A 23845-nucleotide genomic window follows, 5' to 3' on the forward strand; every position below is an offset into this window, starting at 1 on the left:
TGATTTCTTCCATGCACTTATTTCTTGTGTGTGTGAGTGTGAAATGAGGGTAGGGGGTGTCAGTGGAAGCTCACCAGCAGGAAAAGCTGTTCCTGCTGTTGGGCTGATCCTCCTGTGAGCTTTCCTCTCTGCTCTCTACCCTCAGACTCAACCTGGGCTGCACCACAGATATCACAGAATCACAGAATGGTTTGGGCTGGAAGGGACTCAAAGCCCACCCAGGCCCACAGGCAGGGACACCTTCCTCTAGCCCAGGGTGCTCCAAGCCCCAGTGTCCAACCTGGCCTTGGACACTTCCAGGGATCCTGGGGCAGCCACAGCTTCTCTGGGCACCCTGTGACAGAAGGATTTCTTCCTAATATCCCATCTGAATCTACCTCTTTCAGCTTAATGCCATTCCCCCCTCTCCTGTCACTCCATGCCCTCTCCAGCCTTCCTTACAGTAGGAGGCTGCTAAAAGACTGAGTTACAAAAGATGAAAAAAATAGAAAATATAAAAGACTGGCCTCCAAAGTTACAGCCCTTTTTTGGTTTCACTTTTATTCCCCCAACCTAGCCAAATAGATGAAGTTCATGAATTTTTCCGCTTTGCATTCCACAAATCTCTCCCAGCTTCTTGCCATTATTTGGGTTAGAGGAAGAGGCTAAGCCAGCACTTAGCAGCTACAAAGCCAAACATAAAAAATGTGCTCTAACAACTCTGACCCTTCCTCAGCCCTCCCCAAAAGTGCAGGAGTATTTTATAGAGATCAGGGATGTGAGTCTGTGCAAAACCACAATATCCTTGGTATCCCCCTCCTGCTGATGCTGAGCACACACAGCCCCCTCAGCAAATCCACACAGAACACAAAATCACAGCCAGAAAAACATCACAGCTGTTAGGGGCTCCTCCATGAACAAAATCACAATTAGATGCCTCAGTAAACAAGAGGATTTCAGGCTGACTTAATTATGATTGAGTACATAGCCTTGCCTAAATAATCCTCTGAGATGAGCCAAAGCAAAGTGACAGTGCTGTAGGCACAGCAGGGAATGTGACTGTCACATCCCCCTCAGTATTTCAGCAGAGGTAAAAACAAGCACTTGCAAAAAATCCCACTCACACCCAGAATTTAAGGCTTGTTTCCTCTCCCATCACTGCAGGATCCAAGAGGCCAGATTTTCATGTCACCCAGAGACTTTACACCTTCCTGAGAGCTCACTTGTCATAGGCCAGGGGCTCCTGTGAGGGTGTTTATTTCTCTGGGGGTGGCTGACAGGTTGAAATTACACTCCTGGCCTCACATGGGTTCGTGCTCATATTAAATGCTTCTTCTCCACAAGGGAGGAAAAGCAGGAGATGGCTCTCAGGAGCTGAGGAATCCAGTCTAAGAGCTCAAATCAACCTTACTTCTCCAGGCAAACCTTGGCTTGCCAGGAAATCTCCTTTCCCAGCTCTTTGTGCTGGCAGGGCGAGGTGGGGATACAGAGGCTGAATCTCCCAAGAGCTCAAGGATAAAATGGTTTTATAAAAACGAAACACTTCAGCAAACCCAGGCCCACAACTGTCAATGCCAAAAGCAAGAGCTGAAGGAAGAAGTGTCACCCTCCACAGCACTGGCTTGGAGAAATCAGGATTCTGCCTGGCCAAGGCTGCTCTTCCAAGCAGGCCAGCAGGAATCACCAGTCTCAGGGCCAAAATCTATAAGCTCAGTGTCTCATCCAGCCCTCCTCACCAAACCACAGAGCAGAAAACCCTCTGGAGACATTTTTTTGCTATTTTTAGCAAAAGACAAAGTCAGACATTTCAACTGCTCTAACAAAAACCCATTTGAAAGGCCCGGTATAGAGGGTTAAACCTATTTTAGGTAAATTACTACTCCAAATATCCCTGCCTTGCATGACCGGGGTTTAAAGAGGGTTTCAGGACTTGTTCTGCAAAGTTAAGAGCAGATCTGGGGTCTAGCAAAGTTCAAAGCACTACCTATAAGCAAGGGGATTCCACAGGAAAAACATGAGCTTTGCTCATTTCCAGATGTGCAGATCAAACCCCTTAAATCTATTCCAGGGGGGAAAAAATAAGTGATAAGTGAAGCAGCTCCTGCACTATAAGCAACCCAAAGCTTTGGGGTTATTTGTAATGCAGAGACAGGAGCAGCATGCTGGGGATGGCACAGTTTGTTTTTCAGGTATGCTGTCTGCTTAAAGAATGGATTTCTGAACGGAAAAACAAAGCAGTGACCAACACACAGGAAATTCCAGAAAAGAAAGCTGAGTTACAGCATTTCCCTCCAACTTTAAAGTACAAAGCAAGTAATGTTTTACAGAGCTACAGATCAAACAGGGAGAATTCAGGCCAAATACTGACAGGCAACTTTTAAGTGAAATTACCGTGCAGAGATGGCCAAGAAGCTTTTTGGCTGCAGGAAAGACAAGCAGCAGCTTCCTCCAGAGCCTTCTGATTGTAAGGATTAAGTACCTTGGACTGACAAGGAGCAGGGATCCATTAATCCCACCCTCCACTAAGCATCTGGAATCAAAGTCCTGCAACCATTTCAACCCCCAAGTGCTCTGCATCCCTTCAACACCTTCAAGTGGCTTTTTGGAGATTTATAGCAAATCTGAGGAAGGTGGATGTGCACAAAGCAGAAATTTGGGGAAGCCTTGGTGGTAAGGAGCTGGCTGGGAATGCTGCTGCATCCACTGGACTCAAATGTTCACCTCCTCACCCCAAATCTCCATGGATGGATGATGGATGGATGGATGGATGGATGGATGATGGATGGATGGATGGATGGATGGATGGATGGATGGATGGATGGATGGATGGATGGATGATGGATGGATGATGGATGGATGGATGGATGATGGATGGATGGATGGATGGATGGATGGATGGATGGATGGATGGATGGATGATGGATGGATGGATGGATGGATGGATGGATGATGGATGGATGGATGGATGGATGGATGGATGATGGATGGATGATGGATGGATGGATGATGGAGGATGGATGGATGGATGGATGGATGGATGGATGGATGGATGGATGGATGGATGGATGGATGGATGGATGGATGGATGGATGATGGATGGATGGATGAAGGATGGATGGATGGATGGATGGATGGATGGATGGATGGATGGATGGATGGATGGATGGATGATGGATGGATGGATGATGGATGGATGATGGATGGATGATGGATGGATGGATGGATGGATGATGGATGGATGGATGATGGATGATGGATGATGGATGGATGGATGATGGATGGATGGATGGATGGATGGATGGATGGATGGATGGATGATGGATGGATGGATGATGGATGATGGATGGATGGATGAGGGATGAAGGATGGATGGATGGATGATGGATGGATGGATGGATGATGGATGGATGATGGATGGATGATGATGGATGGATGGATGGATGGATGATGGATGGATGGATGATGGATGGATGATGGCTGGATGATGGATGGATGATGGATGGATGGATGGATGGATGATGGATGGATGGATGGATTTTGACACCAGGGCATGGCAGAGGTGCTGGCCAAGCCTCACCTTGAGTTGTTTGCTACCATGTGACGTGTGCCCATCTTTCCTTCCTGAGGGTCTCTGATTGGCCACTGTCAGCAAGTGGCGTTGGTGCACCAAGGCCTCCTTGAACTCCTCCTCAGTTTTGGTTTCCAGAAGCTTCTGCCGGAAGGTTATGTCTGAAAACATCGTGGCAAAGGTCCTGCCCACTTCTGTGGCCGTTTTGGTGCTTTTCTAAGCAGGGAAAAAAAAAAGAAGAAAAAGTGGTTATAAAACCATTTAATTTCACTTCTGAAAGGTAAATCCCATAATTTATTCCTCTGAAGAGGAGCCTGCCCAGCTCCAAGGATCCCAGAGAGACCTGAGGGAGGAGGGCACATGCGGAAGCTGTTGCAGATGAACACACATCCACAGCAGAATCCTCTGGAGGCACCACCACAGGTCCTGAAGCCCTGATCGATCTTCACTTGATCAACTTCCCAGAAACCAATCCAAAGCTGAATCATGCTGAATGTGCACTTTATCCCTGGTTTCCCTTCAAGACAAGACAAAAATCTTTGCTACTTAACAGCACCTCAGCATTGCTGCTCCTGGGGTGGGAATGTTTCTGCAGGTACTGATGTCTTATCTGAAAGACTGAGATTATTGTGCTCATCTGATTCCTACTTTCTGGGCATTAAAACTCAATTCATTTGGCCACTCTGAGGCAATTCTGGCAGCACAAGTGGAGGTTGAGAGCTCTCAGCTCAAGTAACCACTGGCACAGAGGAAAGGATGGGAAAAAACAGCTGGGAACCCACACAAGGAGCTCTTGTCTGTCTTCACTAAATGTTTGGAAGGGACAGGAGTCTTGCAGACATGAAAAAAAGTGTTTATTTTCAGGATTTAATATTTCTGTGAGACACAGGCCTGATCTGTGGGGGATCCATCTTCCAACAGAATCCAAGCTGCTTTCCTACTGCAGGAAATTAAATGCAAAGGGAAGAGTAAAGGAGGCTGAGGTCCCCATCCCTGCACAAACACACCAAAGCCAAGCTCTCCAGGCCCTGACCTGCTCACCAGCTCCTACTGTGGCCAGGACAGGTAAGATACTTGCCAAGACTAAATTACACAGAACCACAGCTCATTAAAAGCTCCTTCTGATGCCAAGTTTTAACCCACCCACCTCTTCTACACTCCACACTCATCAGGCAGCAGCTACCACAGACACCCAAACATTCCCCCAGCCCTGGAGAACCTCCAAGCTCCTCACTCTGCTGTGAAAAGAAGAGTGAGCATCTGTGATTGATCCCAATTGCTTCTCATGATTCACAACCAAGCAGATGAACAATTTCTCCATGGACACAACCAAATAATTCAGTGTGGGTGACGCAGAAGCTCAGGCGTGGGTGGCACTGAGCTGGTCCCAGAGTCATTGCTAATGCTGTCCTTCCTCCATCACTCACATCATCCTCCTCTCTGCCATTTGCTCCGAAAAACTGTGGCTGCCCAATCTTCCATTTGCTCAAAAAAATTGTGGCTGCCCCATCTTCACTTGCTCTGAAAAATTGTGGCTGCCCAATCTTCCATTTGCTCCAAAAAATTGTGGCTGCCCCATCTTCCATTTGCTCCAAAAAATTGTGGCTGCCCCATCTTCCATTTGCTCCGAAAAATTGTGGCTGCCCCATCCCTGAAGTGTTCAAGGCCAGGCTGGATGGGACTTGGAGCAACCTGGGATAGTGGAAGGTGTCCCTGAATATGGCAGAAATTGGAATGAGATTGTTTTAAACGTCCCTCCCAACCCAAACTATTCTGGGATTCCATCACCAGGAATGTCCCTTCAAACACTCACTAGGGCACATTCAGTTTAAGTTTCTAGAGAGAGGTTTGGATTTAAGTGAAGGGTTTTGCCTAGGACTTGCTTTTACAGCCTGGATTTGCCAGCACAGAGGAGGCTCCACCTTTCACCTCTAAGCAGCAACAATCCTCGGGCTGGATGCTGCAAGGATTGCTTCAACATTCCCAATGCCCTTCCAATTTTTCCTTCACTAAGGAGATGAACAGTTTAGAGAGGATAGATATTTGCAGGAAAACTCTTTTTTTTTCCTTCCTCAATATTAGCAAGGCCAAGAATCTGGATTCCCAGCATAACAAATGCCCACTTTGTGGACTTGCCCCCCTTCCATTGAACGTGATGCTGTCAGCAGGTTAATTATTTTAACTGCTGCACCAGAAATGCGCACTTGGGGCTGGCTCCACCAACCCATTTAAAATAAAAAAGCACATTGGCAAGTGCAAGCTCTGTTGGCCTCCACTCCCTTCCCTTAATTTGATGCTGACCATCGGAATTGCAAACTCTGGGGATCCCAGCGGATGCGGAGCCGCTGGCGGGGGCTTTGCACGTAGCTGGCCCCAGATAACAATGAGGGACAGATCCATGGAGCTGCACACAGCTCCAGGTGTTCTCCCTCCTGCTTTGCACAAGGAACATCAATATGTTTTCAGCCTGTTGGCTTGGAGGTCGATGCCAAAAGCAAGTTGGGAAAGACCTGCCAGAAATCCTGGGAAAGAAGGAAACACCAGTATTCCCATTTAAATGTGGGTGGTGGTGAAGGGGGGAGGAGACAGGCCAGAGCAGCAGGTCCCAAGGTCACATAGATAGCATTGAAGAGCAGGAAATTGAATCAGGACATATCCTGTCCCAGGAAAGGTCTTCAACCTCTCCAGCACCTCCCAGGAGCACAGACCCAGCAGCCCCAAGGTGTAAACAGCCAGCTGGAGTGTGAAAAGGTCTTGAGCTTTGAACCACTCAGCCATCAGCTGCAAGAACCACCTTGGTCCGGCCAGGGCTTTCTAGGAAGACAGGATGGTGATCCCCAATTAACCTTGATGCACCCCATGATATCAGAGTCAGACTTGGATGATCCTTGTGGGTCCCTTCCAACTCAGGATATTCTGATTGCAGTAAAAGTGTTCTACTGTGCCATTCTTGTCAACACCAAAGAACCAGAACTTGAGCAAGCTTTAACCTTGCTGTTTCAGGTGTTAAAAGCTCTGAATCCAAAGAGCCTCAGGGACAGTCTGACCTTAAAAGCACCACAGCTCCCAGAAAGTCTCACCCTCACTGTAACAGAGCTCAAAAAAGAATCATCTTCCTCTTGGCTACATTACCTCCAGCTGCTGCAGCCACACGTGCAGGGTAAATGTCAGCCCCATCAGGGAAGTTTGTTGGGAAACAGCCCAGACCTTTTGCCCTGGGGCACCAGCTGTAGGCTCACAAGAGCCTTTCAGAAGCTTGGCTTTAGCAAGAAACTGCATTTCTTACTTCTAAAAATAGCAGCTCCAGCTGGAGAGGGGAATCCATGGAGTGTTAAGGGCATCCCAGGTGTGCATGGGGACTAGAGAGTGTTCTCCTCCCCATCAGGATGCAGGCCATGAGACAAGGACACAGCCCACCAATCCACCCCTCACCAACAGCATAAATCATCTTGACAGCTGCTGAGAAGACCTCAGGCCTTTTCACATCCCCTTGTGTTTTAAAAACAAACCAATAAATGTTTAAAGACACTTCTTAACCCTTGGAGGAGCCCAAGGAAATGCAAACTCAGGAGAACCCCCTGAAATTATGGAGCAAGAAGAACAAAACTCACCATCTTGGGAGGAGCCAGGACCAGTATGACAAATCTGACTTCACAGGAGTTCTCCCCCCAGTTCTGAGGCCTCTCCAGGCGGCTGATGCAAACGTGGCGTCGCTGAAGGGACTTTATAGTGCAACTGTGGGGAAAATGGGATTGTCACACTGGGCCCCACAACACCAGGCATGATCTCCCCTGGTGCACAAGGTATAAAAACACATTTCACCTTTGAGAAACACACGATGGTGTTGGTTGAAGACATCTGAAGCCTTAAACTTTTAGTTACTATCAGCCTAATTCTACTCCCTTCTGTACAATTTGACATCCATGTTTTTATAGGAAATACCTTTCAAGATTTCAAGGTGCATTCTGTCTTTTCCTCCAGGTGCTTTTTAACAGCCAAGAAAACAAATGACAGAGAGCACAACACACTGAGTACCTGCAGAGCTACAGAAGCTTCTACACACACACACACACACACACACACAAAAACCCCTCTTATTAAAAACCACCTGCATTATTGGAAAGCAGATTACATTTCATTTCACCTGATCTCCCAAGGTGCTTCTGGAAACACTGAGGCAAAATGCCAAGCCAATATACTCCCGCTTCTGCCTCAGGCAGACCTCTCTGTTGTAATGGCTTCCCCCATTTGCTCCCAGCTGTTGTTTTCCCCTTTCTGGCTCCCAAGTGTTAAAGAAACCAGGCTGACCTCCCTGCTCAAGAACCACAGAGATGGGATTAGTGCTTGGAGAGAAATCCTTGGCTGTGATCCAGGGGCTGGGATTAGACTCCCAGAACCAAGACTAGCAAAGAAAGTTGTGTGGAATAAACATAGGGATCATCTCCAGAGGCTGTGAAAGATCAGGTCTGTCTCCACCCCAGGCTCTTTAAGCAGAGCTGGGACCTGTTCAGCTGCCACTTTTCCTGCTGGGAAATTTTGGGGTTTGCTGCAGGGGCAGCAAGTGGGTAATGCCACCCTGGCATGCAGCTCTCCTGCTCCCTTTAAAGCCACCAACCACTTCCCAACCCTTCTGTAAACCACTGGTGAAAAATGCACACAGGGTTTGCCTACAGACACCCGGAAGAGGTATGGAAGTGTTTTCCTGCCTCAGAGTTATTATTATATATTCCCCTCCTTTTACCTGGTTCAAAGTTATTTCAGCTGCCTCCTCCCTTTTGTTCATCTAACAAGCACCTATCATAGTCCTCCAACAAGAGGATTTATTTCTCCAATTTTTCTTCCATAATCCATCTATTTCTTTCCTTTTAAGATGTATTCTCACCCCCATGCACCCTAAGGGCTGTTCCATTAACAAGGTCTTTGGCTGAAGATGTCCTAATCTGGACCACGTTTAATTTTCTATCAAGTTCTTCAGTATTTGCATTGAAAAAATAAAAATCACACCATCAAGTATTTTCTTACTGAGTTTGACTTCCAGATCTCAGACTGGAAGCAGACTGCTTCTATAAATTAGTCTCATACAGACACTTGTCTGAGAGCAACCAAACAGCTTAATTAGAACAATACACAGGGCTTGAGAAAGATGACACTGGTTCATTTATTTCCTAACTTCCCTTCACCACAGCCTTTTGTTCTTTTTGTACTCGAATCAGCTTTGAAAGAGAAAAAGATCAAGGCAGGTCCTAAGGTGAGGAATAAATATCTTTTGAAGTAATTGAAAATCGAGTGCAAGCTACACTTGTTTTCACAACCAAAGCCAAGCCCCTGCTTGCAATCCAGCTGTGGCTGGACAGCAGACAAGTCTCCTTGTGTTACAGCTCAACAAGCCAGAGGGGACATGAACTCTGGGCTCTGGACCAACTGGAGAACCTTCAAGTGGGCCAACACCTTCAGTTCTGTCACCTTCACCCACCTGGTCACCAGCAGTGAATGATTACTGAAAGCATTAACATTATTCTGAGCTCAGTTCTCAGCATTTGCACACCTCAGCTGCTGAGCTTGATGCCTTGTGAAGGCTGACCTGGAGCAGAGGCTGGACAGAGCTACAGAATAAAGTAGGGATTTATTAGAAGGCCTCAATGGATGCACCTTGGGCAGCACAAGAGCCCAGCCAGGGCTGCACTCAAGATGAACCAAAATGGTCACAAAAATGCACAACTGGGCATGGGGTCTCTCACTTTGATCAGTTCTGCTCCATTTGCATATTGGAGTTCATTGTCCAATTCCAGCTTTAGCCCCTGCAGTCCCACCCTGCTTGTTTTTCTCTCTCCAGCCCACGGTGTTTGTGCTCTTGGGCTGAGATTTGGATCATTTGTCCTTGGTGCCCAGCTGGAGCAGGAATTGTTTTGTCTCCCTGCTCTGTGCACAGAGCTCACCATCCCCTCATATGAAGCCCAGACCCACACACTAAAGCAGCACAGAATCTGAAAAATACAGAAGTTAAAACCTGAGGCATCAAGCTCATCAAATAATCTGTTTTGAAAAGGAAGGTTTGCTGGGCATTTTGGCCATCATTTCCACCCCAGCCATGGCCAGCAGCAGCAGGTATCAGCACCTGTGGCTCACAGAGTTGTACCAACACTTCCCAGACACCTTTCCCTCCCTGCCATGTGCACCAGGCAGGGCCTGACCAAGCAAGAAACCACTCAAGTACAAAGCAATCTGGAAAAGCCTATAATAAAGTGCAATAACAGAGCAAGCCACATGTTCTGGAGTTTTCTTTCTCCCTGGAGTGAGAGGGTTATGTTTCAGCTCCATGAATTGTCTCCAGAGCTGTGTTTTCCAGAGATAGGAGTCCTGCCAGCAGTGCCACGATCCCACTTCAGCACAAGAGCTTCTTGGGTACAGAGGGAAAACTGGACTGTGCAAAACTGAGCTTTGCTATTGGGTCTCTCTCACATACAAGATCATTTTCATGGCAGCCACTAAAAATTTGTGTTTCTCTTGGTCAGGAGTTCACTGTTTCCTTAAGCTGAGGGACTGGGCAAGAAGAGGATCCCACAGCACCGAAAGGTTTCACACAGTGGAATTAACATTGACAAGACACCAAGAAATTCACTGTCATTATCAACCCTTTTCATCTCAAATGGTTTTAATCCAGAGTGCTGGAGTTTGAGGTTTCTCAAACTTCTGAGAGTCTCCTCCAGCTCCTCTGTAAAGAATTCTAAGGACACTGACACAGGGATCTAAATCCCAATATCACACCAGTAAAATTGAGAATTTCCAACACTTAGGTCAATGTACAAATAATTTAGATCAATAACACCTTTACAAATCAGGCTGGAGTTGATTTAGTGAGGGCAAACCTGATTAAAACCAGATTGAAACAGGTGCCACAGAGAAGATGGGATGTACCTGAGCCTGGCTGCATGGAGGGGAGGAACAGTGCAGAATGCAGCCTCATCTCAGTCTGCTCTCCCTCTGTTACATCCATTTATTTGGGGAAAAAATGATGTTTCAATACTTTCAGTGCAAGGCCAAGTCACTTCTGCCCATGCATCATTCAGCAGCTCAAGCTTTTCCTCAAATTTAAGCCATTATTTAGCTGACTCAAATCCTATTCCCTGGTGTAGCACTTACAGCTCCCACTTTTGTTTTAATTCCAGAATCCAGATACGAATACAATACAAACCAAAACTTCAGTCCCAACTAGAATTGTGCAAATATTTGTAAAAGACACAAAAAAAAATAAAGTTCTCTGGTTTACATGGAGAAATCCCAAGCCAAGCAAGACTGCAGGTGAAAGTCAGCACAGCTCAGACCAAGAAGAAAGTCACTTTCAAAATGAAACAACTTTTTTTTTTTTTTTAAAGTAGCACTTAAACAAATTCCCACTAAGAAAAAAAAAAAAAAAGCTGGAGTCTAAATTTCCCCAAAAAACTGAGAACTAGCAAGACATTTTCAGCTGACTCTAAATCAAGTCTGGTTTGGTCAAAGCCTCCAAGTTCCTTTTTGGTTTGACTTGAGCTACATTTGATTCTCCCTTGGTTTGGCCAGAAAGCTGAAAAATCTATTTTCACTCAGTATTAGTCAGCCCAGGAAATGCTGGACTATGATTTAATGAGATGCCAGGTTGTGTTCTCAGCAGTTTTATCTTGATGCCCCAATAATTGAGCTTGTAAAAAGGGCATTTAAATGATAGCACAAATTCTGCTTCCCTGTGCTCCTCTCTGCCTCTGGTGGTGCTGAGGGTGGCACTGGGATGGTGAGAACTGGCAGTGCTCCACCAAAATCCCAGATCCACCGAGTCCCACGTGCCCCAGGTCTGCCCCACACCCAAGATGTTATCAGAGTAATAACACATTGCTCAAGCAAATCATAAAAAGGGTCAAATTATGGAGACCTAAGAGAAACAGAAACCCTCTTTTAAAAGGGCAAGAAAGGAAGTTAATTCAGAAACAAATTATCCCTTGCAGTATGAAAAAGTGCCCAGCAGAGGTAATCAGCCAGCCAGCCTCTTCCTGTCCCCACACAGAACAATGACACTTCTTGTTCTCAACCACTGCCAATAAATCTTCCTTTGCTGAGCAGCTCCAGGCACCAGCTTGGAGAAACCAGGATCTGCAAGTGAGGAATGAAGCTGTGGCCAGGCCAGGCAGCTCACCCACAGCCTGGCACAGGCTGGTCTCAGCCACAACACCCCCACTCCAGGCTGGAAGTCCTTCTGGCCTGGGAAATGCACCTTGCTGGGCTCCAGGAAGACTCATCCTCTGCAGGGGGAAGGATTTCCTCCAGGTCAGTGAGTATTGAGAATTCTACTCCATCACACAGCACCTGTAGGAGCTCTCCAGCACCACCTGGGATGGCCCAGCATGGGGGGAGAGGCCTTTAAAAGAAAATTAATTGGTTCTCTGCATTCAAAGAGCCCTTGCCAGATGTTGGCTGTGGCACTGGGGCTATCACTGTGATATTGTCTGAAAAATCCCTTTCCCTGCATTTCTTCTCCTGGGAAGATGAGAAGCCTCAGAGGAAAAAAAAACAATATTATCTCATTTGCTTCTCCCTTTTTTGCTGCTTTGGAATGTGGCTGGAGATTGTTTACCAACAGGTGCATGTTTGATTGGTTTCATGTGATTTGGTTTTAATTAATGACCAACCACCATCAGACTCTGAGGAGTCAGTCATGAGTTTTTAATTAGTATCTTGTTAAGCCTTCTGTCTGTATCCTTTCTCTTTCTTTAGTATAGTTTTAGTATAGGAATTAATATAACATAATATAATATAATATAATATAATATAATATAATATAATATAATATAATATAATATAATATAATATAATATAATATAATATAATATAATATAATATAATATAATATAATATAATATAATATAATATAATAATGTAGCCTTCTAAGAACATGGAGTCAGATTCTCAATTCCTCCTTCATCCTGGGGACCTCACAAACTCAACACTGGGGTCATGGTTTGGAGGTGAACACAGTGGTGCTGTGTTAAGGGTTGGACTTTTCCAACCTTCCTGATTCTGTAAGGAGACTTCTCATCCCTGTTCAGACCCTGCAGGGATCAAAACAAGCCATCTTTCTTCTTCAGGACCCAAATCCCTAATGCAGAGGTTGAATTTGAGCTTTTCTTTTCTTACAACAGCACCTGCAAAAGCTTCGGCTCTCCAGCATAATCTGGGAAAACTCAAAATGGGTAGAGAGGCCCTTAAAAAATTACATGGTTCTCTGAGCCCAAAGAACACTTGAGAGATGATAGCTGTAAATTCTGCAGAAGAGGCTCTTGCTTACAAGGCTCCAAATCTTGTAATCATCCCTCTAAATGAAAATATTTGTTTTAAGCAGTCCAACTGTTTTAATTTCCCATTTTGCCCTTTAAAAGAATAATCTGAGGAAGAGGCAGCAAGTGAAGCATCTCCATTTGAAATCTATTCAACATCTAAATCAGAGACAATGTGACTCTTCTAGAAACCCACAGACCTCTGGGTCTGGAAAAATCCTTAAACACAAAAAATGGACTGGCATTAGTTCTGTTGAGAGTCACATCTTTCACAGTAATACATTAAATTTGGGATCTAACTCCTCAAATTTTGATTATCTCAACAGCAGCCTTGCTGGTTATCCAATATCATCTCACAATACCTATTTTTGAGAGGCTACCTGGGTTTTTCTGTGTTAAACTCCTCCACAGGAGTCACTGCCATGACAGGCTACATCAAAGGCAGAAATTCTATAGCAACACAGAGCACACAAACCACTGAACCACTCCTTGCTTGCAGAGAGGCTTTTTTCCCCCTCTGCTCTGCCTGTTAAAAGAGCTTCAGGAAATCACTTTAATGCCCAGTCCATGTGCTTTAGCAATCCAGCCAGAAATGGCTCTACAACTACTCCATCCAGACTATGGAGCAGCTTGATTTCACATTTTTCTAAGGATTCAGCTCTGGAAATCAGCACTTATATCAATCTGCTGGCAGGGAGAATCCAACCTGGAAGCTGGGATGCCTGGGGAGTTCCATCAGCTCAGGGACATTTATTCCATAACCCACTGAGATGATGTTTTTCCTAGCAGGACACGAGGGAGAAAAATCCACCAGCACCCAGTTAAGCCATTTTATAATCATATATCCTTCACTCCAAGAGGAAAAAATTAATAATCAGGCATTTTCACCTTCATTTGTCAGGCAGTTAAAGAAGGAGTGGGGTGTGATAGGATTTGGCTTGTGATAGAGTCACCTCTTCATGGGACAAGGAGGGGTTTCTTGGCCTTTTTGAGGCACAAAACTGCAACTCCAAAACCAGCAGCTCCCACTGGAGCTTCTTTCCCATTTATGCCATGGAAAGCATCCAGTTTACCCCTCTGTGCTGGGATCATGACAGGTCTGGGTGCTTCAGGGGGAGCTCCAAGCACCCTCCTGGCAGCACCTCTGCCTGCTTCAGTCATTCCATGCTGCAGGTCCTGTCAGCAGCTGAGCTTCCTCACTTAAATAACTGAGGAAAACAGTCCAGCACTCCTCACTCTGGGACAGAAATCCCTCATCCCAGCTTCTCCAAGGAAACAACCAGCAGCAGCTTCCCAGGGAAGCAGAGGAGATCTCTGGGCCAGTTTGTGTCTTCCTGTTCTGGCAAATGCTGGAATAGGAGGAAAACAGAGTTGTGTCCATGGTTGCAAAGGTATGAGATCTTGTCCTGGGCTGATGAAGCTCATCTGTAACTCTCAAGATTTGCTTTCTAGTTAGGAAATGACCATGTACACAAATAGAAACCTTCATTCTTCCAGAGCTGGACCCTGGAGCATGAAAGGCTTTGATACTCTCAGCTCTCATTTTAACAGGAGAATCCCAAGTTTTCCATAAGTTGATGTAGCCTGGTCAGCCTCCTCCTCTTGCCTCCTCAGAAAGATCAGGTTTTGGTCATTCCTGACAAAACCACCCCTAAAACCTGCAGTGAATCAGAATTCATTGTTTTTCTGGACTTCACAGGAACATTGAAACCTTGAGATCTTCAATTCCTCAAGGGTTTGTTCTGCCCTGAAGCCCAGATCCATATAGAATGTCTGACCTTGCTGGAGCTTCCCTAGACCTGAAACCATCAGGAAAGCACCAAATCCAACAGAAGCAGAACAATTATCTCAACCCTAGGTTTTCCTCACTGCTCTTTTCACAGAGGATAAATCAGATAAGAAATAAGAGCCTTCTTTCCAGCACAAAGGAGAGGGAAACACATTTTTGTCTTCATTAGGAATGTTCTTCTGCAGCCAGGCTCTGCACAACTCAGTGAATATCTATAAAATTCCTTCCTTTCTCACCCCAACCTAATTTCAGCTGTTAATATTTCCCCTCATCATCTATGCAGAAGCAACACCACCAAAACCTTATCTCTGAGCTGTTCCTCCTCATTAATATAATCTTATTATATCAATTTTATCTCATCCACCAGGAATTAAAAGTTGGTTAAGGTGCACCAATCCAGCAGTGCTAATTTAAAATTTAGCAAAGGGTATAGACCAAATGCAAGGATAAAGAATAGCAGATATCTTAAAGGTTCTTCCCACTCATATGGAAAATTTTTTCATCAACAAATTCCTTTTACTTCAGAGGTTTGGAAGCTGTTTTGCAATCTGACTTCAAGAAAAATGTAAGATCTAAAAATATGGTTCACAATCTGTTGCACAATAACTCCAGCAGAAATACAGTGCAATAATTAGATAATTATGGTTAATAACTCATCATTGCTTTCCCACCACTTTCTTCTCCCTCTTCAGAGCAACAAAAGGAAGAAACAAGGAAAGTTTTGCACAAGACACCTTCAGGCTGTGAGCTTATTTTTTAAATCATCTCTTGTCGTGGAAGCCAGGATTACTCACATGGATGCATTTAAAGCTTTGGCTCACTTTCCTAAGAGGCTGAACCCACCCTTTTCACTCTCATGTATGTAATCACAGCATTTGCATCCTGACCTTTAAAATCCTTTGGTGTTAAGGCAACACTCCCCAAAACCCTCCACAGAGCTGCCTCACCCCACAGGAGCAACCTCCATCCTCTCATCAGCAGCACCTACATATCCTTACTGCTGTTACCCTCCTATGGCATCCAAAGAGGAGAAAACTGCCCAGAAGTCCTCTTGGTTGACACCATTTTACTTTATAAACTAGTTTTGTTCATTGTGGTCCTGCTCTGTAAGTGCCAGGTGTAAAAAAGTAGCACAAAAAGCACAAAATATCATCCAGCTCTCCTCTCTCTCAGGACACAGCCCTGATATGCCATCACTTCTTTTTCACATGGAGATCACATCCTTCTCTTTCATAAGAGATTCAAAACAAAGGGGAGATTTTTCCTTGTTTGTTGATGGTGTTGTCTCCTTTTTGATTTTTTTTTTTTAATCCTCTATTTCTCTCCATTTTTCCCCAGCCTTAAGCAGAGGGCAGGAGAAGAAGAGCAAGCAGAAGGAAAAGTATTGTGACAGTTGTCCCAGCAAACTGGCTGTGAAGGCTAAAATATGTGCATGCCTTTAGGCACCTATCCCACATATCCCAGCCATTTCTCTGGGAATTAACATATTTCTTGACAACTCTGACTTTAAGACTGCACAGGAATAAAGCAAGAGTCAAAAAGGCACAGCTTTGGCTGGCTCAGGGACTCAGGTTCTGGCCTGTCCCCTGTGAAGGGACAGCCTGGCTCACCCCACAGGCCTGACTTGGAGACAATAACTTCAAACCCCAGTTCTGGTCAAGTGCAAGCTGGGGTGAAGCCACCACATCTCATAAATCCCAGGTGACAGAGTTCTTAAGGGCCTGCTCCTCCAATGTTTAACAGTGTTGACAATTAATCAGCGTCCAAATTAATTGTCAGACAAAGTAATCAGTGTCTAAATAGTGTGGAATGTCTGACTTCAATTTTCAGCTACAAAGTTTGGATGGTTCCATCAAAGGACCTAAGAAATCTTTTGGTCCAGGCTCCCAGACTTTGGCAGGCAAAGCAGTCCATGAACCAGTTTGCTTGTCCCTTTGAGAAGTTCCTTTATTAGCATTTCTCAGTAATTAGCATTTTCTGGCTCATTTTTTCAGCATTCTTAGCTTGTTAACAGCAGATTTCTATAACATCCAAGAGCTGAATGCCCTGGAGGGGCTGTGGTCACCTACTGCATGTGTTTGCAAAGAGAAGCAGCCCAGAGAGAGACAGATCCCACAGGGTGGATGGAACAAGCACCACCATCTTAACCCAAAAGGGCACATTCTGAACCTCTGCTCCTCCCAGCAGCAGGAAAAGGTTTGGATGTCAGTGATTTTGCTCATCTAAGCCAGGTACTTACATGATACAGAGCCAGGACTGCTGATACTGCACTCCCGTGACTGTGGCTGTGACCCCTTGAATTGTGTCTGATAGAAGGTGAACTGGGAAGAGAAGAGAGGGAAACATCACAGGCTGTCCTCATTTATTCTGCAGCTGTAAATAACATTTCTGTCTAAATGGAAGCTGACTACTAATCCCAAGCATTCCTATCTGCCCAGTGGACTAATGCAGGGGTGGGGGCTGACAGAGAGAGATGGAAACATTTGCCCTGCTGCTTTTGAACTGCGTCCTTAAACTATTCACAGCTTAGAAAGGCAGCTGCTTTCTCCTCCCAACATCATCCTCCTGCAGTACTGGGTTATTAGATTAGCATTATCCACCACACACACACAGACAGGACTGGGAGGGATGTCACCTTCCCAATCCCCTGCCCTCTCTCCCCCTCTTCCCAGCTACTGCTCTCACACTATTTTACAGCACTACTTACTTTTTGTTCTTTATTGGCAGAAAGCCTAAATTTAAAGGGATTACAAACGCGAAGCTCTAAGACAGGTAGCAAGAAGTAACCAAAGCATGAACATGCTTACTACATGCTCAGGACTTGACATATCTGTTAAACAAATTCACTCAGGCTGTGACAGTTACATTTGAGGTGCGCTGGATATGACTGTGCATTCATTCCTGGTGACTCTGAACCATCAAGGGTGCCTACAGAGAAACAATGCTCAGTTAAGCTTCTTCACATCTTGGGCTAAAAGGCAGTGTTTTTTTAGACTACACTACAACTTTTTTTGATAGCTTAAGGTGATACCAGTTGTTGATAGCTTAAGGTGATACTATTTGTTGATAGGTTAAGGTGATACCAGTTGTTGATAGCTTAAGGTGATACCAAGCCAACAACCTTGGCCAGGGCTGCCCCCAGTTGAGCTTCTGGAGGAAAAAATCAAGTGTCTCCAATTTCCTCCAATGGGCTGGAAGTGACATAAAAGGATCAACCCTCCTCAATTACTCATCCAAAGCAGGCAAAATTCCTCAGCCTGTGTGAATTCAGGTGGAGAATCACAAGGCAAAGGAGCCTTTGCTGACGAGGACAAGCAAACCAAAAGGGTCCACGCAGACAAGACACCCCAGAGAGCACCACAATGGATGATCTTAATTAAACAGGGGCAAGACTCCACCAAAACACAAAAACCCTGGAGAAATGAGGCCCTTCAGTCTGAATGACATGGAAAAAAAAAATCAACCCACAGAGTCACATGCAACGTGCAAGCCCAGGGACCACACAGTGATTGTCCAGCACACCCCACCATGGCAAGGATGGCAAATGAAGAGCAGCCCAGCAGCCAAAGCAAAGCAAGAGCTGATTACCGTTCCCTTCCCGTGGGGTCCCTGAATCTGTGAATAAAGTGTTCATGATTTTTTCGAAGTTGCAGCTGGGCTCCATGTTCTCAGGATCCTCGGCGAAGTGTTTCAGCATCTCCCGGAGAACATCGTCCAAGGACGTGGCTGTTTCATCCAGGATGATGCTGGCTCTGGCCAAGAAACCATCCAGGTCTCTCTGGGCTCTCACCTCCTCCTCAAAATTCTTTAATTTCAGGTACTGTGTTGAGAAAAGAGCATGAGACAGCTGTACACAAAACCAGCAAAGTAGAATTTGGGTCCTTCACAAGCAGTTTTGTTGAGGTTAGCACCCAACCAAAGATTCTACTGGCCATTCAGATCACAGGAGAAAAGGCTTTTTATGCATTAATGTATTGAAGGTTTGCATTTTCAAGGCTTATCCTAACAGTGTGCCCACAGGTACCATTTATACCCTGACACAGAAAGCAGAATTTTCAAAAAAAGAGTTTTTATGTGGTTGTATTTTTTTTTTTTTAGCCTAGAATAAGTTGGTCTAAAAGCAAAAATACTTAAGGTAGCATTTAAAATCTTTTTTAGATTCAAATAATTCAGGAAGTTTGAAAAAACATGGGAAAGCTATCTGGGAGAAATGGACACTGAGCTCAGCAGCATGAAAAATCACCAGTATGAATCTCAGTGCCAAGTCAACCCAGTGGTCCTCAAACTGGGAACCATCTGTCCCCAGTGCTCCCAGTTAGGGAGCCTGAAGTGGCAGGTGGGAAATCTCATCCAGCCCATCAACTTTGCTGACATTTGCTAAATTTCTGTTCTTTCCACTTCCATGGAAGTTTTCTTCCTTTGTGGATTTAGCTTTAAAGCAATAGTGAGTAAAAGACAGCAGAGGCTGAAACTATCCCAGCTCTCTACTGGTTCCTTCTGCTGTCCCAGACTTACTGGCCTTGAGATGGAAGAGACAGCCCCAGTGTGTCAGGACTCAGTTTCTTCATGCAGGAAAAGTTAATTCTTTATTCACACAACTCATTTAATGCAGTTTTTACAGCCCTCATGGGCAACTTTAACTGGTTAATAGCTTTCTTGCTAATTACTCTATTGGTTAGTAAAAGGTATTTTACTTGTCTATCAAATATTTCTTTTCTTGAATTGTTTACATATTATCTTCACTGATGGGACTGAGCTTATTGTTTATATAGATGTACTTGTCTTCTACCCTACAAATAGACTGTTGTGTTAACAAACTCTCATTTTCAAGATGTTTTTGCATGAGAACTTGCAAAGTACTTATCTGCACTTAGAAGTGATAGGTCAGCTATTAATTTAGCAGAGCAGCCCTGATTTTATGAGGCTTTTCTTTTATAATTTTTCTACCTGTCTGCAACATATGTTCCAGATCCTCAACTCCTTTCTGTACCTGTCAGCTGGGAAAGTGATTAATTGAGTGATCAAACTACAAATTCCCATTGCAGAGTCCTTGGAAATCCACACACAAGCACTGGACAAGGAGGGCTGGCAGTCCTGGCCCTCTCCTTCAACAGCCTGAGTGAGGAAATGGGAACTGAGCTGCTCTATGGATCTTCCTTCCCATGGGAAAGCTGCCAAGCTCAATTTGTGATGCTGAGAACCAGATTGTCAAGAGACATTGAAACCCTCAGCTCCCCTCAGGCTCAGGAAGAATCAAGCTCTGATTTGCTTTTACAAATCTGATCCCCAGGTGCCTCCACAGCCAGGACCGTGCCACATTTCCCCCAGGGTGCAGGGCCATCCCTCATGGGTCCTCTCCTTCCATGCACACTCTCTCTTACCTTTTCCATTTATAGACACAGGCAAAAAAATGCTAACATCTCCCTAATTACTGTAATTATCACAGCAACTATCAAGTTGTCAGTACACATCCATTGCAATTAGCACTGTTTTACTTTGCATCAATCACTCTTTCCACAGCATCCTTGAGAGGGAGGATTCTCTGAAGCGTTTCAGCTCCCACCCCCAAGGCTTTGGAGCCATCTGCTCGTAGGAGAGGAGACAGTGACACAGCTACAACTCCACCTCAGAAGTGCAAGGAGTGAGTCTGTCTCAAAAGTGAGAGCAGATTAACCTACACCTGTAATAAGAGCTTTCAAAATAGCAAAGGTGGCTTTGTGTCACCAACTTCTGGAGAGAAACAACCAGAAGCAGAACAGCAGAAGGAGAAAGGGGAGGGACAGGAAAAAATTAATCAAAGGCATTCATGTGGGTTATCTGCCCAGATCACAGAATCACAGAATGGTTTGGGTTGAAGGGACCTTAAAGATTATCCACTTTCACCCCTGCCATGGGCAGGGACACCTTCCACTATCCCAGGTTGCTCAGAGCACTATCCAGCCTGGCCTTGGACACTTCCAGGGTGGGGCAGACACAGCTGCTCTGGGCAAGCTGTGCCAGGGCCTCACCATCTTCATGATAAAGAGTTTTTTCCTAATATGCAGTCTAAACCTATCCTCTTTCAGTCTGAAGTCATTTCCCCTTGTCCTGTCACTCCAGACTATTTTCAGTTACCTCTTCCTATCTTTCTTGTAGCTCCCTTCAGGCACTGGAAGGCCCCAGTTCATCTCAATCAACCCTCATCCTGCAGCAGCAGCTCAATGCAAATCAGGAGGATTCAGCTCCAGCTGAGCCACAGGCTTCAAGCAATGCCTTGGAAAAATAACTTCCATGCCCCACAGCTGTTTCATTTCCCTGCTGATGGTCCTTTATAGGAAATAGGGGGAAGACTCATATTTATCATCCATTTATCATTATTATCAGTTCCTAAGATTAGGGAAGGCATTGTAGAGTCATGGAATGGTTTGGGCTGGAAGGGAACTCAAAGCTCATCCAGTTCCATCCCCTGCCATGGGCACGAACACTTTCCACTAGCCCAGGATGCTCCAAAGCCCTGTCCAGCCTGGCCTTGGGCACTTCCAGGGATCCAGGGGCAGCCACAGCTCCTCTGGGCACCCTGTGCCAGGGCCTCACCACCCTCACAAGGGAGCATCTCTAACACCCAATCTAAATCTACTCTCTGAGCTTAAAGAGGCTTTATGCACATTAAACATCACAAGGCAAGCAGCCACCATGAAAGGAGAGAAATCCATCACTCCCTGAGACACACCAAAATCAAATTACTGGAAGCACTGGCACAGCAAAGCCTCAGAGACAGCTCAGGCACCACTGTTCCAGCCAGGACCCCCACTGGGTTCAGGGGAGATTAATGAAGGCTCCCTCACTAATATTTTTAGCTGGATAGTCAAGTCACACCAGGAAACTTGATGCTGGAAATTCGATGCTGGAAACTGCTTAGGATGAAACCCAAGTCAGCTACCCAAGAGCCATTTGAACAGCTCTGGGCATCCTTGATTGCAAAGCTCCACCTTGCACCGTGACAGGAACAGAGGCTGTTGTGCCAAAAAAGGGGGAAAACACTGAAACACCCTCCCCTGACTTCAGACAGGCCAAAATCACACATTCTAACTTATCAACAAGGCACAAATTGCAAGCTCTCTCCTGGCTGGCTGCTCAGGAGGGAGACACCTTCACTTAGAGCCACCAGCAGATTTTCTGTGGTGTCCAAAAAATCCCATTCTGCTGAGCAGAGTTCTGCCTGGGCTGCTGCCATGGTTCTTTGGGCCAATTCCCTCAGAACCACTCTGTGATGGTGATTAAATAGCTCAATCTGTGTGAAGAACCTTTATTCCTGCCCTGCTATATAGCAAATTGCCTGAGACACAAACTGCCCTCGCAGAACCACAGGCTTCCACCAGAGACAGGGACAACCTACAGGGAAACCTCTCCAGACCAAGCTTCTCACTTCTCTGCTGGTGATTCCCCCTTCCCAGACACTTGGAGCCATCTCCTCCATGAGTCAGGTCTCAATTTCCTTTGCATTTGAAGCACAAAATTTCCACTCATCCTCCCTGGAGGGAAAAACTGGCAAAAGTGTCTTTTTCTCAAGCCCTGCTAAAGCTCTCTGGTATTTATGGCTGCACAGCACACTAAAGTGCTCAGTATGAACTACAGGCCAGAAACAGCAAGAATCCTACAGCTCTGAAAAGGAAAAACAAAATAGAAGAGACACTTGTGAGTTAGCAGTTTCCAACTATTCCTTATCAGAGGCAGATCCTGCATTTGGGCTTAGAATTTGCACTTTTAAGTGATTAAGTTCTCAGGTTACTTTCAGTCAAGTGTGTATGACTGAGAACCTTGGCACTGGGACTAGACAAGACAAATTAGGGATAAAGACATTTTCATTCCTGAGCATAGAATTGCCTATTTTAACTTTCCATGATTCTATACCAAACAATGTTTAATTTTTTTTTTTTGGTGGTGGCTTTGTTTTGGGTGGTGTTTTCTTGGGTATCGATTTGCTTTGGGGTTTTTTGTTAACTTGGGGAAAAGGTTTCTAAAGCTATCACACATTTCCTCCCACTACTAATTCACACTTCTGAAATATCTTTTCAGGATTTGAGCTGTCTTAGAGTCCTAAAGCAAAGCAGAATTAAAGAGCTCTCTGGGATTCCCTAAAAAGCCCCCAAAGCTTATAAGGCTACACAAACTAAAACCTCAAGTCACAACCTGCAACAAAGCCTGAAATCCAAGACCTCAGGCACTGGCACAGCTGCCCAAGGCTGTGGTGGAGTGGAGTCCCCATCCCAGGAGGGATTTAAAAGCTGTGTGGAAGTGGCACTTGGGGACATGTCAGCGGTGGCCTTGGCAGTGCTGGGGGAATGGTTGGATTTGTGACCTTAGAGGGTTTACCCAACCTAAATGATTCTGTGATTTACCAGGATCAGTGATGCTACAAGTTCCCATGACAACAGCCACTCCTTCAGGCAAGAATTCAGGACAACTTAATGCACCACCAGCCTCACAACCCTAAAGGTGAAACTTCCCAGAGAATCCGAGAATTAAAGAATGGGTTGGGTTGGAAGGGACCTCTAAGATCACCCAGTGCCACCCCTGTCATGGCAGGGACACTTTCACTAGCCCAGGTTGCTCCAAGCCCTGGCCAGCCTGGCCTTGGACACCTCCAGGGACCCAGGGGCAGCCACAGCTTCTCTGGGCACCCTGTGCCAGGGCCTGCCCACCCTCACAGAGAAGTTATTAAAAAACAACCCAATTCCTCCCTGAGTACTTTCTGAGCCTTTCCACAGCTGAAGGTTTGGAATAACAAAGCCTATTGAGGTTTTTTTTGCACTTTCACCTTATCATTAGAGAGTTACAGTCTCAAGAGCAAGTGTAAACTAAGTGTGGGCTCCTAATCCTCCTCCTAGCCTGCTGGTTTCCAGGGATCTCACTCCTGCTGAACCTCATGAAGGATGACTGAACAGCTGGAATAAAGAGGGAACCAAATCCCAGCCATGTCTGCTGGGTGTCTCTGTTTCCAGCTCCAGAGGAGCTCAGCAGCCAGGACACACTTGGATCCCTGTGGAGGCAGCTGCAGAAGAGAAAGTGATGAATTAACATGTCAAGGAATTGTCTGGGACAAAAAGCAGTGGAACAATCAGAATTACAGAGAAATTGTTCTGAGAATCAGCAGCACGTGGCTTTTTAGGTTTAAAGAAAGGGAGAGGAATTGAAGAGAAGAAGCATTTAAATGCCTTTTGCTTAGGC

At 45.4% G+C, this 23845-nt stretch overlaps 1 protein-coding gene across 3 annotated transcripts in view; it reads right to left on the reverse strand.

The window, feature by feature from the left end:
• The window catches only part of SLC4A11 (solute carrier family 4 member 11), a 94235-nt gene that overhangs the window by 36494 nt on the left and 33896 nt on the right, over positions 1-23845 (reverse strand). For all 3 annotated transcript variants that reach the window (XM_036382481.2, XM_036382483.2, XM_036382482.1), the window contains exons 5-8: positions 18227-18458; positions 16878-16959; positions 7159-7282; positions 3557-3763 (exon numbers count right to left, since the gene is read on the reverse strand). In XM_036382481.2, the coding sequence (XP_036238374.1) occupies positions 3557-3763; positions 7159-7282; positions 16878-16959; positions 18227-18458 (645 nt within the window). The remainder of the gene's footprint in view (positions 1-3556; positions 3764-7158; positions 7283-16877; positions 16960-18226; positions 18459-23845) is intronic.

The sequence above is a fragment of the Molothrus ater genome, chromosome 4 (genome assembly GCF_012460135.2).
Source record: "Molothrus ater isolate BHLD 08-10-18 breed brown headed cowbird chromosome 4, BPBGC_Mater_1.1, whole genome shotgun sequence".
Lineage (NCBI taxonomy): Eukaryota > Metazoa > Chordata > Aves > Passeriformes > Icteridae > Molothrus > Molothrus ater.